General features: G+C 42.0%; 1 protein-coding gene across 1 annotated transcript in view; it reads left to right on the top strand.

The window, feature by feature from the left end:
• Positions 1-16542, top strand: part of LOC306739858 (zinc finger matrin-type protein 4-like) — a gene marked incomplete at its 3' end in the record, with an annotated part of 91318 nt that overhangs the window by 65818 nt on the left and 8958 nt on the right. Inside the window, exon 5 of the mRNA XM_079221923.1 lies at positions 10886-11107. Coding sequence (XP_079078049.1) covers positions 10886-11107 — 222 coding nt within the window. The remainder of the gene's footprint in view (positions 1-10885; positions 11108-16542) is intronic.

Genomic DNA, 16542 nt, shown 5'->3' with positions numbered 1-16542 from the left:
CAGCCTGCCTCAACCAACCCAAAACAGTGTGGGAAGTGTAGCAGAACCCCTACACATGCATGGACTGAATGACCAGCAAAAGATGTTGAATGTAGAAAATGTCAAAAGAGGGGACACTTTGCATCTGTGTGCAGATCATCCCAAAAGCTAGAATCCATTGAGGAGGATTATGTGGCGGTTTATTTGGGAGCAATTGACCATCCACAGGTGTCTACCTGGACTCAAATGCTTACCATTAATGGTGGCCTGATGTGCTTTAAAGTGGACACGGGGGCATCTGTGACTGCCATCCCAGAAACAGAATACACGCAAGAGAAATACGGCAGTTACACGGTGACACGCAGACCTCTGCTGGGCCCCGCCTGTCAACCTCTGGAGGTCAAAGGACAAGTGCATGCTGTCATTCAGAGATGCGACAGAAAGATTGAGGAGGAGGTGTTCATTGTGAAAGACCCTTATTGGGCCTGCCAGCTATTCACAGACTGCAGATAATTCCTCAGCTCCATAGCATAGACAATGCAGAGACACACTTCCGCTCAACCTACGCAGATGTCTTTACAGGGCTAGGTAGGCTTAAAGGTGAATATAAGATTAAGCTGAAAGACAATGCACCACCCTATGCCCGCTCTGCCCCACGACGGGTAGCCATCCCACTCCGAGCCAAAGTTAAAGAGGAACTAGACCGGATGGAGAAAATGGGGGTCATAGCCCGTGTTGAAGAACCAACTGAATGGTGAGCAGGCATGGTCCCTATTGTGAAAACGTCAGGGAAACTACGCATTTGTGTAGATTTAACCCATTTGAACGAGAGCATCATCAGAGAGAGACACATCTTACCGGCAGTGGACGAGACGCTGGCCAAGCTGGAAGGGGCCAGAGTTTTCACAAAGCTTGACGCGACATCAGGCTTTTGGCAAGTACCACTCCATCAAGACTCAATGTTGTTGACCACGCTCATCACACCAGAGGGCCGATACTACTTCAAGAGGTTAACCTTTGGTATATCATCGGCCCCTGAGCACTTTCAAAGGAGGATTTCCCAACTGATTGATGGCATTGACGGAGTGCTATGTCATGCTGATGACATCCTCATCACAGGAAAGGACCGGGCAGAGCACGACGATAGGCTGCACAGGATGCTACAGAAACTGCCCGACTTGACAAAGCCCATTCGCGATCTGTTGAAGACAGAGAACAGCTGGACATGGGGAGCACCCCAACAGAAAGCGTTCGTGGACACTAAGAAAGAATTGGGGTCAGAGACTGTGTTTGCCCAATACAGCCCAAACCACGAAACCATGGTGTCAGCGGATGCCTCTTCGTATGGACTAGGAGGCGTCTTGACACAAAAACAGCTAGGCGGTGAGTGGAGATCTGTGGTTTTCATTTCAAGAGGTTTGACCAAAGCCGAGTCAAGATCTGCCCAAATAGAAAAAGAGGCTTTGGCTACGACCTGGGCATGTGAGCGCCTGCGCGGATACTTGAGCGGCCTAGATTTTACTATAAGAACAGATCACAAGCCACTCATAACACTCCTGAAGTCCAGAGCACTGGATGACCTTCCGCCGAGGATTATCAGATTCAGATTGAGGCTGCTCAGATTCAATTTCAACATCATCCATGTCCCAGGTAAAAACTTGATATTGGCTGATGCTCTGTCCAGAGCGCCTCTTCCAGCCACAGCCACGGAGGCGGAGCAAGACCTGGAAAAGGAATGCAAAGCTTACTTGGACAGTGTAGTAGAAAGCCTGCCACCCACACCGACAAAGCTGGAGCAAATTAAGAGCGCACAAACCTCTGACAACACCTGCAAACGTCTCAGTCGATACATTGCAAATGGCTGGCCTGAACACAGACGAGATATGCATGAGCTGCTGTTGCCCTACTGGCCTGAGAGGTCAGTCCTGCATGAAGGAGGAGGACTGCTCATGAAAGGTGAGAGACTCATAATCCCTGAACACATGAGACCTGACATCCTGCAGAGACTTCACTAGGGACTTTAGGGTATCAACAAATGCCTTGCTAGGGCTAGAGAATCTGTCTGGTTGGCAGGCATCACGTCTGCCGTAAAGCAAATGGTCGAGAGATTTAAAGCTGTGTTTGATAGGTATGGATGCCCAGAAATACTAGTCACGGACAACGGTCCTCAGTTTCACTGTCATGAATTCTCTCAGTTTGCAAGAGATTATGACTTTACACATGTGACAAGCAGCCCCCGTTATCCCCGCAGCAATGGTGAGGCTGAACGGGCCGTCAGAACTGTTAAGTCTCTCTTAGAGAAAGAGGGTGATTTCCACAAAGCTCTGCTGGCCTACAGGTCTACTCCATTGGCACACCGCTGCAGCTACAACCACAGTGGCCGGATATCAAGGAATTCAGGGAAAAGGACACTGCGTTGAAACTGCAACAGCAACAAACGTTCAACCGGAGACACCGCACTCAAACCTTGCCACCTCTTCAGTCTGGACAGCAGGTATGGATCGGACACACACACACCAGAGGGACTGTTGTGGGCCCCGCACCTACAACACGCTCATACGAGGTGGAGACTCCGGATGGAGGACGGCTGCGACGCAACCGTTCACACCTCAGGGAAGTACCAGTGCCCTCAACAACAGGGGACGTGTCAATGACTAGGTCAGGGAGACTTTCTAGGGCTCCTGAAAGACTGGACCTTTAAACACTAAACACACACCTACACACTACGGAGGACAGAAAAGAAAAACATGAAAAGATGTTAAAACAAGAGGAGTCATAAGTCGGTTTGAAGAGTGAAATGTCTAGTTGAAAAGCTACGTTCTGAGTGGATGCATCTAATGAGTAATCTCATACAATAGCTACAGTAAAGTATCATTTCTTCTGTTGGTTTCTCAGTTTCGACTTTTAAGTTTTAATAAGGATTTGAGTGAACTCCTGAAATTATAAGATAAGTTTGGAAACTGGAAAGTAGCTATAATGTTCAATGCACTTTGTCATCTTGAGGTTCTGACAAAGCAGTTCAACAGTCATCTAAAAGGGGGAGATGTAGTGGCCGGCTATGGCCAGGTGAGGGCGCACTGATATATGATGTTGTGATATACGTGTGAGAAGAAGTACTATTAAAGTTGTCGAGTTGCATCCTGATGGTTGTGTCCTTGAGTACCGAGTATATAGACACAATACATAAACAACCCATATTCCATATTGAAGTCGGTAAAAGAGAGTAGAACAAGCCTGCTTTGGTCTGGTTTGACCCTCTGAACAATCCTTTGAAGTACCTCTATTGTACAGGCATCCAGATCTGTCACAAATAGAAAATATCAGAAAGATAAATCCAGGGCACCGGGAGGCCCAGTCTATTGATTTCTACATAAGTACATCAGCAGACTGGCCACATTCCTCTGTTGATCCGACGGCCTCTTGGGACCTTCTGTTCTTCCAGCTTGCCGAGCATTTCCCCCTTATTCACCCCAAACACCAAAGATCCATTAATTTGCTGCCATTTTAAAATACCTTCAATAAACACTGATGAGAATATACAGCATCTCTGTTGTCATGGGAGAGCCTCATAATGTCGACTCAAGCCTTTTTTCCCCTTTGGACAAATCATCCCTTTGGGTCCATAACCCTGTTTCAAAACCCATGAAAAACATTAAAAATAATGCTAAGTCGTCAATCTGCAATCATAATGTTGAAAAACCCTGCGTAAGCAGTTGTTCTGAATTTAGTATTCTCTTTCTGAACACGCAAGAATTTCATCTGACAAATTAATAATTCATGTTTTTCCCGCAGGCGGAATCCTCAGCTACTGTATTACACTTAGCCTCTATAGACCACCACATACCCCTGTTTGCCCTTTAACTCAGACACAGTTAGATTAATGAATATTTTCACTGACCTATATAGCACATGCTCATCTGCATGCATTTATTTTTGAATATCAGTTGCTAGTGTTGCAATATGTTTTCATTCCTATTCAGTTTCTATTTTAGAGCTCAGTGTGGCTGAATAAATGTTAATTTGTCATTCGTATTTTTATATTCCTCCACATGGTTTCTCTAAGAACTGTCTCCACATTGTGGCTTATTTCCAATTTTCTGGGCCGTGAGCGCAATAGCTGCCACGAATGCCACTTCCTTTAACATCTGCAGCTCAATGTGGTGATGTAATTCCCCTGCACTGATTTACTGGGAAGTGATTTGGAGAAATCTGGAGCTAAAATGATCATGACCATGGCTCTCTTCATTCACATATAACTGAGATTATAATCGAATGACTCCAAGGTTTCAATCTTTCGACAGTGAATGAATCATATAATAAAATGTATAGTACCCCAGTATGTTTTGCCTCCTTCTGGTTCTTTCTAATGGGCTGCCCCAACATTCAGGCCTGTTTTTGTTTTGCAGGCATGCTGGTGCAGAAATGTTCAATTCAAAGTTAAAGCAACCAAAAATCAATGAAAATGCGAAAAATAATTGCTTCAATTGACTAATGAGCTTTTTTTTATTATTAAAAATGATCATGAAAGAGCCTTCTCAGCTTCAATAGCTGTTTTATATTATGCATGGCAATCTTAGTCAGTTAGTCCCCTGGTCGAGACAAAGATTGTCACAGAAAGTCATGATCCTTTCAGGATCAACTGTGGTTATGCTCAGCTGCGAAGGGGGAGTGGAGGAGCGGCTCAGGGAATAGGTGCTGGGATGAGATTTAATTGGCCTCAGCTGAAACTGTTTAGGGGTTTTGTGTCTTGTCCCTATATGAAGCTCAGTAGGAATGGAGCAGAGAGAGGAGAGAGCAGAGGCATAGTCTGCCAGCACGTGCATGTCACAATAAAAGTAGTTACAAACGATACCTTGAGTGTGCTCGTGTCATTGGTGCTGGGGGGGAAACTCCGGGAAGTAACAGAAGCTTGTTGCAAACATAATTTAGCACTAGGACACCACCCAACTTTTGAAAAAAAGGAAAAATAAAAAAAATGTATGTTCAATCAATTAAGTGTCATAATCTCAGGGTTGCTACAGAGATTTGGTCATACAGTGACTACTTATTTCACACACACACACACACACAAATCAAATGAGTCATACAGTGACTACTTATTTCATACACACACACACAAATCAAATGAGTTTCTACTAGGACATTTTTATTGAACCACCCTGCCGCAGGGGTTTTTTTAGACGCCGTGGAAAAAGCTAACATGGTGGTGGTGAGCGGGGTCGAGGTGGTCCAGCAGGTGGGTCAGATAGGGGAGTTCTCACATGCATAGCTCTGCTGGTGGCTGAAGTCCTTGTCATACTGGAGAGCATTTCTGCTTTTGTTCCTTGACAGTTTCTATGTGGACTTCACAAAAAAAGCATTATTAAGAAAAGGAAAGTCCTCCGTTTTGAGTCCATCGCTCCCCTTATGCTGCGTTCACACCAAAAACAGTGCACATTTTTTGCGCGAGTAGATTGCACGCAAAGTCAATGCACAGACGCGAATGGTTGCAAACAACGTACATTTTCGGCAGGCGGCGTAAATGGCGCGTTGCGAAAAATTCGCCTCATTTTTCCAACTCCAAATTCGCATGATGCCGAGTTGCGAAAGCCAACCAGCGTTGAGATGCTCCTCCCGCCATCACAGCCGTCGCTGAATCAAACTGGCAGCTGGTCCGCCCGAAGTAGCGGCAGTCATTCAGACGTTGTTCCAACGTTTGTGGGATTTCCACAACAAGTATAAAGCAGAACTAGTGGTTATTTCAATGGTGCATGGCGGAAAAGATAACTATTTTTACGGAGATAAGCCACGGAAAAGCCGGGCCCCCTTTCCGGCGTAAATGACGCGAATTAACCACATAAAGTTGAGCGAGTAAACTCACGCGAGTAAAGTGTAAACGCTGCATTAGAGCCACAAACGTCCAACCTGAAGAGCTGATAACGCTGCTGGACCTGCCACTCACTAATTGTTGCAATAACAGCTGCTTCCTCCGCATATCGGCTGTAGTAGGATTATAAAATGCACAATTTAACTGCACAGCAGCTGCTAGTAAAGACGACAAGGTCAGCAACGCCTGTAATCCATTATCCATGGTCAATTAACCACTCGTAGACGATCGGTAATGAAGGCTGACGTTTGTTTGTTTTTCCAGCAGCGTGACGAATCAGGGAAGGACATGCTAAAGTAGCAAACGGGTGTTTAGATCATCATTTTCAAATATTTATCATATTTTATCACTTTTCGATAGTCTCCATTCTTCGATCATCATACGCAACATTAGCTACAAGGGAGTGTATCTATGCTCCTCAGCTTGATAATAGTAATGATACATTAACAAGACCATTCAAAGAGTTTTCGTCCTTCATGTTTCATGCACACAACCTACCTTTTTTTTTAAAGATTACATTTAAACAAATCATGATTTTACAGTTTTCACTGAGCAAACCTTGAATCCATAATTTGAGTCAATGCAACCCTCGTACGTTGTGCTGTTAGCGCCATTATAAGGAAGTCTATGTGAGGCAAAGACGCAGGATGACCCGGTCAATACAATTACTCTGACCAGCAATAAAATCAGTGTCTGATCAAGTTGTTTAAGATGTTTTATGGTTGTTCCTTCATCTCTTATTTTGAAGTTGTGACAAATTGCAAGCTTTGTCTTCTTCACTCAAGTCGTCGAACTTCCACGGCAACGAAAGGTTACGGGGCCGATAATGTCTGTGCCGCTGTGTGCCAATGTAAAAGCATCATGCAGCAACGTGTGTAAATGTGATCGACAAAACTGATGTAAGTAAATATTAGACCGATCGGACATCATGGCCGATCAGCTGAAAACTAGTCAGTTTTGAACATCAGCAAATGGATTTCTAAAGGTCAAACTCTCCTTAGTCGGTTAAGTTTCACCTTGGTTCAGATTGTGATTTATAAAAGGAGAAACATTTTTGATTCAATATTTTGAGTGGTACAGGGTCTGTGGGCAGAGTAGAGGGTGGTGAGGATTGTAGGAAGAGAGAACTGCATGGACAAGAGTACTTTGATCCCTCTCCTCACAGAGGCCGAATCTCCTCCGATGTATAACCTTGTTCACACTAAATAGGTCTACTTTGTACTGCTTCTCTGTCTGCATACAAATGTCATGCAAGGAGGGGATTTGGCTTATAAACCCAACTCAGTGCTCTACAATAGTAGAGGTATTTGATGCATCCATGTGGCATATGACAACAGTGTGTATTTCTTTGAGGCTTTGAGGAGGTGAAAGGTGTGTGTTTGCTTTGCTCTGCTGTAGATTAGTTTTTTAATGGATTGTTAATTAGCTACTTTTATTTACTCGGTGATGAGCTAATTCTTCTCACAAAATATCCATAAAGCCCAAAACAGAGCAAATAAAAGAGCCAAGTTCATAAATAAGAATGAGCTTTAAATTAACAGCTAACAAATTCACAGCACAGCAAAGGTTTCAAACGGCAGAGCAAAAGTGTTTGCTGCAGTGCTGCTTTTGCACCAATAACTCACAACTCCTATTTGTCTTAACTCCCTACCAATGAAGCACACACACAAGCTGCTCTGTAGTTTATGAAATGCATTGAAATTGAAATTGCTTTGTGAAAATAGGGCCGTTCATGTTAAGCAGCCTTTTGAAATGTACGCTTGTCATCCAGTGAGCGTGGTACGCATCTCCCTGCAGACTCTAAGTGATGTGAATATGATTATTACTGCCACAGAACATGTCTCTGCTGAAGGACAGGGATGTTACTATCTGAATAAGAATGAATTTGATGTTCAGAGGAAAACCTACCAGGCCACTAAAATGCCGCAGTATTTCCTCTGACTAACAGCTAAAATGTGGCATGCGTACTGTCTCCCTGACTTGATGATGATACATCAAGACCATCAGGCTAGGATGATTCATACACTGCTGATGATTCTCCCAAAAAAGTTTTCCTCACTGTCAAAATAAATTGTATGGCTTCAGGATAATGCTACAGTCCTCTTAGTGTTTTCAGGAGCCTACTTAGCAGCTCCTGAATTCATCTCCGTGCAGCAAAAGAAGGTACATTTAGTCTTGCCGGCATTCAAACCTATGATATAGAAAAGCGAGGGCCTTTTCATTTACAAGTGTCCTTTTATGCAGCAGGTGCCACAACGAGGTGAAACCGTCTGCCTCTTTGCGATGGCAATGAGCCCCGCCTTCGGAGCCGAGCTGAACCCTCAATCAAAGCACAGAGGGGTGTGAAACAGTATGGCTCTAATGATGTACTAAATGGGAGGAAAGGGTTTCGTTCCTTGATGTGCCTGCTGGCTTATCTATGAGACTGGAGTCATCGTGCAAAAACATGATATGATGTAAATGAGGAGTCTGTCACCTTGAACGGAAACACACAAAACTGGTGGGCTGGGAGGCAAATGGCCGGGACTCTGTTGTAAAGAATAGTAAATCAGTGTGATTACACTTTGCTGGAGGAGGATAGTGCATGCTGAGGTCGCACTGATAATGACAAATGAGCTTTGCCAAGGTCTTGTAATCATCCTTTGTGTTGAAAGGAGTCAGCTGAGGTGGCTGATGCCCCGAACAACATAGTGAATTGAAATCAATACTGAAGTTCAATGGGCAAATAAAGTGAGACATCCTTGCTTAGGTGCAGTCATTTTAAAGTATCGTCAAATGAATATGCAAGTGGCACAACTGTATCTTTTGATATAGCCTACCGCTGTATTTTATGATCACTGTCAGATGAGCGTTAAAGTGATCATGAACTTATATATTTACGTTTAATTCAACTCTCATTTCACCACTCATAGCTCCTCTGGCAGGCCTCCTCTCACTTTGAGATGCATTTGTATGGAATCGAGACAGCAGGTCAAAGGAAGGAACACCAAGGAGACAAGGGAACAAGGGGGAAGAGTAGAAACTGCACTCCTAATAATGATAACAGTAAAAAGCAGCAAACAAAGTACACTATGAAGTCAACATGTTGTCAGGAATCAATAATTGTCTCCCTTTTGTTCGTTGTCATCTCCACAAACGGTACATATGTAACCTTCTTTGAGTCTTCCGCAGCCTTTAAATTGTCATCCAAGAGCTGTGCTTTCAGGTTATGTCTCCTATGCCAGAGGTGTCTTAACAGCCCTCATTGAAAATTTTACTTTGTTGTACATAGACAATATTTCAAGCTACCAACTATAGTTTTCTCACTGAATATCAAAAGAGCAGATGGGGCTCCTTCAATCTCAACTTGGTGGGTAGGCTGGCTGTATGATGGCTAGTTTGAGTCCTTTAGTTGCTGATGTATGTGGACAATGCACCCCCTAAGCCGCTTTTCTTTGAGCAAGGCATTCAATCCCAAAACAGCTCATGGGCTTCTGTTCTGCCGCTAACCTCTGACCTCCTACAATAATTGAATTAAATCTGACAGTTGACATTGGCCTATTATTTGGAGACGTCACCCTATAACCAAAAAGTCAGATTCAAATCCTACATATTAGCTAGTTGCAGTTGATGAGAGCATCAGCCAAGTGCTTAATGTAAAACATAATGCCACTTTAAACTGTGCTCTCCTTGTGGTTCAGCTCTGGATCACTTCAGGCTGAACTCACAAAGTAATATGCTGACAGTTGAGGTTCTATGCATTCTCTCTCCCCGATGGTTTTCACTGGAGTTGCCACTTTGGAATGTTGACTGGTGTAATGGAATGTAATTGGACAGCACTAAATGTTGACTTGGGGTAGACCGAGCACTCGAGGGTTAAAACTGATTAGGTTGATGCACGTTTTGCGCTGGGGAGCGCTCAGTGCAACGCGGCACTCGTTCGGGGTTAATGCTGTCATCCATGCATGAAAGCACAAGTGGGCGGCCACGAGGAGGGTAGGCTCTTTAATCTGTTTGCCAAGTAGAATTTAGGTTTTCCTCTTCAGGCATTTATTGGAGATAATAGCTTGTTTTTCAGGGGGCTGCAGAGCTGCAGTCGTTGCTGCTGTTCAGTGCTCATTAAAGCCCTTACATTGTTTTCTGTCGGCTGGCTACAGGCGTCCACTTTAAAGAAGTCAACTTTTATTTTGACATTTAGTAGTTGGCATTCTTGGTTAAATCCCTGACTAACAACACGTGACTTTTAAGCAATATGTTTTAAAGTATCCTGGAAAACTGTTTTATTCTTAAGCAGTTTTTCCTGCATTTCGATGCACACCCCATTTTCAACTGTGGCCGTTTCGACAAATAACACTTGTCTGATATAGATATATCCAATCCAAGAGTTTAAGAGTTATAAGAGTTCCATTCTCTTATATTTATAACAGCCAATTCAGAGTGAAATATATTGAATTACATTGTATTCAATATTAAACATATATATAACTATCATCATTAAATAAATATTGAAGGAATTGGTGAGGCAATACATTAATACATATATAAATAAATGTAAACATAAATGAGGCGATATAGTTCAATAAAGGAATATATGTGTTTTGAAAGGACTGCTTTTATTTATTGTGAGACTTTCATTTTCTTTGTATCTGTTGTATTCAAATAATGTGTGGCGATCTCACATATTCACAAAGACAAGAATTACATTTTTCTTTTACATTTTATTCAATATTGAATAAATAATGATGTGAGATAACCACGCCTTATTCATTCAAATATAATAACATATCGACAAATTTATGTATTCATATTATTTACCTATATTTGTAGCTTCATTTCAGGATTTATTTCATAGCCATGTTTATTTTATATTGAATAAAATGGCATTACATGGAATTTACTCTGCTATGATGCAAGGTGAAAAGACGGCATACATTAGCAAGATGATACAATAGATAATTAGCAGGTGTTGATAAAAGCATATAACAAGTCACATGTGTCTCTTGAACCAGTAAAATCCCTGCAGAACCTCAATTCTATGTTTTGTTTTTGTGTTTCCTTCAGAGGCGTCCCCCAGTCCTGTTAAGAGCTCCCCAGAAACGTCTCCCATGACCTCCCCGCGACAGCGCCGCGACTCAGACCGCTACTGCCAGCTATGCAACGCCTGGTTCAACAACCCTGGCATGGCTCAGCAACATTATGATGGCAAAAAGCACAAGAAAAATGCTGCTAGAGCAGACCTGCTGGAGCAGTTGGGGAAGACCCTGGACATGGGAGAGATGAAAGGTAAACAATATCTTCCCAATCTCTACATGATGTTTTTGTCAACCTTAATTATTTTGTGATGGATTCTTTGCACTGCCAAAGGCAATTTGCATGTTCTGACGAAGCACATACTCGGACCAAATGCCCTGGAAGTCAGGTGACGTAGTGTGAAGAGCGACAAAGTGAGGAGGAGGAGGAGGAGGAGGAGGAGGAGGGATACAACACTGACTTTAACCTCGGAGACAGCTGTTAATGTCCAGTGTGAAACCAAACGTCACAGTAGACTTATTTTAAGTTACATAATTATGTTATGTTAAATACCTAACTTCAATGTCATGAAATGTATCTGAAGTTACGTAACAAACATACTTATTTTAACCAAAACCACAAAAATGGAAAAGCCATCCAATTATAAAAAAGATCTTCAATTAGCAGCTGAAGTGTCTTCTTGAGCAACAGTTTTTGTTTTCAAACTAAATAATTACCATATATTCGAGTCAAAATATGTACTATCTATAACAACTATTTACTATGTTTACACAATGTGCATGTTTCAGTCTCAGTTTTTCAAGAACAGTTTTCAGAATAAGAACATTCACATGTAAAATGTATGTACCATGTACTCTTTACCAGCACATGGTCGTGTGTTGCGTTGAGCAGAGTAATACCGAACAGCTGATCTGAGATGATCTGGCGTCTCCAGTGGCGGGCCGTGGTATGTGTACCTATGCCTGCTATAACAGCTGGGCGGCGCGGCAATCTACTAGTGCAGCTTTTAGGATCAAACACTGATGGCGTCTGTTAATTTTCTGAGTGCAACCTGACCCATCTTGGTTGATATCAGCTGATTGAATGTGGTTATGAGCCTTATAGATATGGCTTAGAAGGGGCCTGCTACACCTATTAGTATGTTCAGAAGGCGGTTATGATCTAATCAGATGGTAAATTACCAAGACGACGTTAACCGTTAGTGGCTGTAGTACTTAATTCAAGTAAAATAAAGACTGGATTTAAAACGGAAAGCTTTTGAAAAATGTGACTCTATAAACTGAATAATTTAAGTCCTTAATTTTAGGAAAAAATATTTAACTGAATTGTCATGCAGTCAATCAAAAGAGCCAATATATTATATTCTTGTCATCTAAAAGAGAATTGTATGTTCAGGGACTATACCTGGTTATTAAACCACTTTCTCACTTACTCATTTCTCCTGTTGATCATATTAATTCATGTGTTAGGGTTCTGATCATTTGGGCTCTTAGGTTTATTTTCTGTGCCTTAATTTCAGATGCGAGTCGGTCCGTTTGCTGTAAAGCTTAACGGAATACACACGTGATTGGTCGAGTAGGAGCATGTGAGAGGATTTTCAAGGTGTGTGTTATTTTTTTACACACCGGCACCCCAGGGCCCGCCCATAGCGCCGGGTCTGGAAAGTTGGATGTATGGATAAAAAAAGGACTTTCACCCAGGAGACTCCTGTTACTAAATATGAAAGTTGACTAATTTTATTTCGTAACTTACATGTTTAACTAACACCACGTACGTAAGTTACTTAACAAGTGTACTTATTTTAACCCAAAACCACAAACTACAGTCAATAATGTGATATGTGTAATATTGATCAGTGAGAGGAGCAGCATCAGACTACATCTGGAAAGAACTCTGATCATTTGGAAGTCCTCTACCAGTTGCCCTCTTGACTAAAGCTGTCAGCTTGACCCCTTCTGGAGTCCACCAGCATGTCACAAGCTGTTAAGTGTACAGAGGAGGATGGGAGAACGTTCTTGCTTATCCTCTTCCGGTCACAATATGTCAATAGCAATTACAGAAAATGATTCCAGGCAATGGAGGGCCGGCTGCCAGAAGAGCAGAGGGAGCCCAGAGGTGTTATGAAGTGTATTGGCGCGTGATCGCACCGAATGGGCAAAACAAGTCCTGACAGCTGATTTGACAGGCCTGATTGGTTCTTTATGCCTGAAGGCATGGTTGAGGGCATGGCTGATGGCATGGCTGGTTGAGGGCAAATTGAATGGTTGCAGTCAGTTCAGTCCTGTTGGCTATTGAGGTTATAACAACATGTCTATTTCAGGTTCAGAACATTTGGTCCATGGTTTGGCAGCATCACTACTAAGCACTGTAATTCAATTTAATCGGTTGTAGGTTATTTAATAATACGTTGTAATTTCATGTAACCTGGGATATTGCTCCTTGGTGCATATTTTATACTTATTTTATAAGTTTGAAGTTTTTAGAAAATCAGAGGCGTTATTTAAATTAAAGTCCTCTAGCAGTAGAAAAATTATAATATTCTAAGGCAAATATTCAGGCAAAACCCTGTAGGATTCCTCTAAAACATGAAGTGTGCAGCGTCTGTAAAAATGTTGCTGGCAGAGACTTGTTACGTTAGATTAGTGGTTCTCAAACTGTGGGGCGCAGAGGTATTACAGGTGGGGCGCGAGGGGGTGATGCATATTCTTAAAAAAAAATCCTTTTTTTTTTTAATCCTTCATTAATCCCAGTGGGGAAATTATTCTCTGCAATTTACCCATCCTTAGTAATTAAGGGGCAGTGTGCAGCTGTGAAGCTCTGGGGCTTCAGTGTCTTGCTCAAGGACACTTCAACATGAAACTATAACAGGGATGAACCGCTACCTTGTGGTTTCAGGACGACCACTCTCCCCATGAACATGATAACTTTACATATTACAAAAGTACAAAGTACACGGACATAAAATGTCATTAATAAATACATGGAGAAATGCCTGTACTTTCAAGGAAATGTGTACGTTACACCGTTAACAGGTTACGCTGCACGACTCGCCGATTCTTGGCGTTTTGCTAAAAGTCTCCGTGAGGTATTTTCTGCTGTTGTCTCTCAAAACAGAATATAGATCGAAGCTCAACATTGATCATGAATTGAGAGCGGCCATATCAAATCTACAACCCCGTTTAAAAATATTTGTAGAGGAAAGCAGCTCACTGAAGCAACTAATACTGATACAACGTGATGCTCACACATCTACACTCATTTTGTTTTGCACAGGTTGAACGTTATTGTTATCATCTTGAAAATATATTCAGTGCCAAACAGGTTATTTGGAGCCACAATAGGTCATTGTTTTGCCAAATAGTAATTATTTTTAGCAGAGATAGAACTTTATTTGCATTGTTCTAACAAGGTGATTGCACATGTTACTAGTTTTTGTCTGGTGGAGCGATCTGGTTTACTTAAAAGGGATTTACATTTTCTTTATTCTATTATTTGAAAAAGCACGGATGGAGGAGTCAAAAAAGTTGGACCATTTTGTTACAATTTTGTTGGGGCCTGACAGAAAAAGTTTGAGAACCACTGCGTTAGAACAAGACGAGAACACGCGTGAGAGGGGGGCTGTCCTTTGCTTACATCAATCAGATCAAGAATCTATATCTGTTTTGTCATTTGGCTAATTTCGATATCAATGTAAGTATCCAGCCCCTGAAAACTTTGTTTTAAATTATAAATGCCTCTATAACAGTTCATATTTGTGACTAAATAAGCAACAATTAAAGGCATGAAGGATTGGTCGGTTGCAGTCTTTAACACAACATTCAAAGCTGGCCTCTCTCCCCATCTCTACGAAGGTCTCTACGGGTCTCGCCAGCGCCTGAAAGCCAACACAGACTTCACTCTCAATTTGGAAGAGCTTTGTCTTTGTCTGCTTGGAGTTTCACCTTTTACTTTTTCTGCTAATTCTGTAACTTTGATGCTTACAATCTGAAACCTTAGATGCGTTTTTTATATAGGCCAACCAGACATTCAGAAATGTCCGGAACACAGCAACATGAAAACTAAAGAAAACTTAGGGGCACAGGGCAAGGTCTCTGCTAACCCAGACTAGGCCACACACTTCTAGTGGGTCAGAAGTGAAGATTTCGAGGGAATATATGTATGTGTATGAGTCAATACATTGCACTGTGTCCTACTTGTCTTGCCTTTATAGTTAAAAGGCATTTGGTGTTATTTTAGTGTAACGACAGTATCGGACTTGATCACATTCGATTGGCAACATGAGAAACAACGTCATCAGATTTTTATTTGAACTGACTGATTGGTACACAAAAATATGACATTCATGAAATCACCTTATTTTTTCCAGAAGAGCCCACCACTCATTTAAAACATGTGAACATAGCACAGGGAAACAAAATAAATACAAGTCTTGAATGTGAAATAACCTAAACGCTGTTAGATTTGGTCACTTCTGGAACTGAAAATGGAAGAATTCTAATCAAATGTTCCAAACATCACAAGATTACAAGGAAGCTCACTGTTAAATACTTTTTCCCAGTGTAGGAGCGCAGGAATGAACGAAGTCGGCAAACATATCTTTTTGGCTGCACACCTCTGTGGCCGTTTAATCGACCTCTCACAAACATTTCCCCTCATAACACTGACATCCCGTCACCTTCAACCCCCCAAAGCAAACCTGTTCCTATGGTTACGATATCTGCTCTTAAAGGGACACTGTCACCGGTATCGTAAGCCATCCCACTAGTCCTGTGAATGATGTCCTCCAAGCAGAGGAGTCTGCCAAAGGATGCACTAAGGAGTGACATCTTACATAGGCATTTATACATAGAGATCAAAGGTGAGGGATTACAAAGGAGCCTGTTGTCTCAGGTGGAAACAAGAACAAAGGGACTGGACCTCCTGTGGTTTAATAAAGGATCTTCGTCATGTCCTTAATTCATGACCTGTCCACAGAAGTGATTGATTATGTGATAACAGCTACAGGAATGGTATACCATTTGCATTTGACAGCTGCAGGACAGAAGATGATTTGGAAAAGATAAACTACAACTAAGAATATAAAATTCCCATCACAGGTTTTTCTATACAATGTCAAGGAATCAGAGAAGATCCGGTTATAATTTCCTAAAAATTGTAATCTCAATGGCAGAATGAGTAGAGAATAGGATTAAAGGACATTTAGTGGTGTTGTTGGAAAGAAAACTGTGGGTTGTGCAAACATGTTAAATAAAATCCCGAAGCATTACTGTGATTGTATTGTAAGTCATGAGCACTTTCCTGCACTTTCCCTTGAACCTCTCCACTCTAACTGAAGCCATTCCTATCTTTTGCTCAATCTCTTTTGCACTTTGCCTGTTTTGTGCTATGTGTACGGAGGAGATGGATTCACAAACATCAACAGTCATTATGGCTGTGAAGGCTGAAAATGTCAGCGTGCTAGCTGCGCCCTTCAGCACTTGGGCTAATTAGTGTTTCTCTCCAGCGATTATCAATTAGTAATGAAGTGGCAAATCTTCCTATCAGGCAAAACCAGCACTGTGAGCCCATGTAGAGAGGAGAATGGGACCACAGCAGGCGGCCAAGCAGTTGGGACAGCGGGGAAGCAGGGGATGCTGCTGGAGAGATCGCATCCTCTACCATTTTTCCTTGGAGCTCTTTTCTATATT

Source organism: Taurulus bubalis (genome assembly GCF_910589615.1).
Source record: "Taurulus bubalis genome assembly, chromosome: 8".
In the NCBI taxonomy this organism is placed as follows: domain Eukaryota; kingdom Metazoa; phylum Chordata; class Actinopteri; order Perciformes; family Cottidae; genus Taurulus; species Taurulus bubalis.
This window is presented reverse-complemented; position numbering and strand designations above follow the sequence as displayed.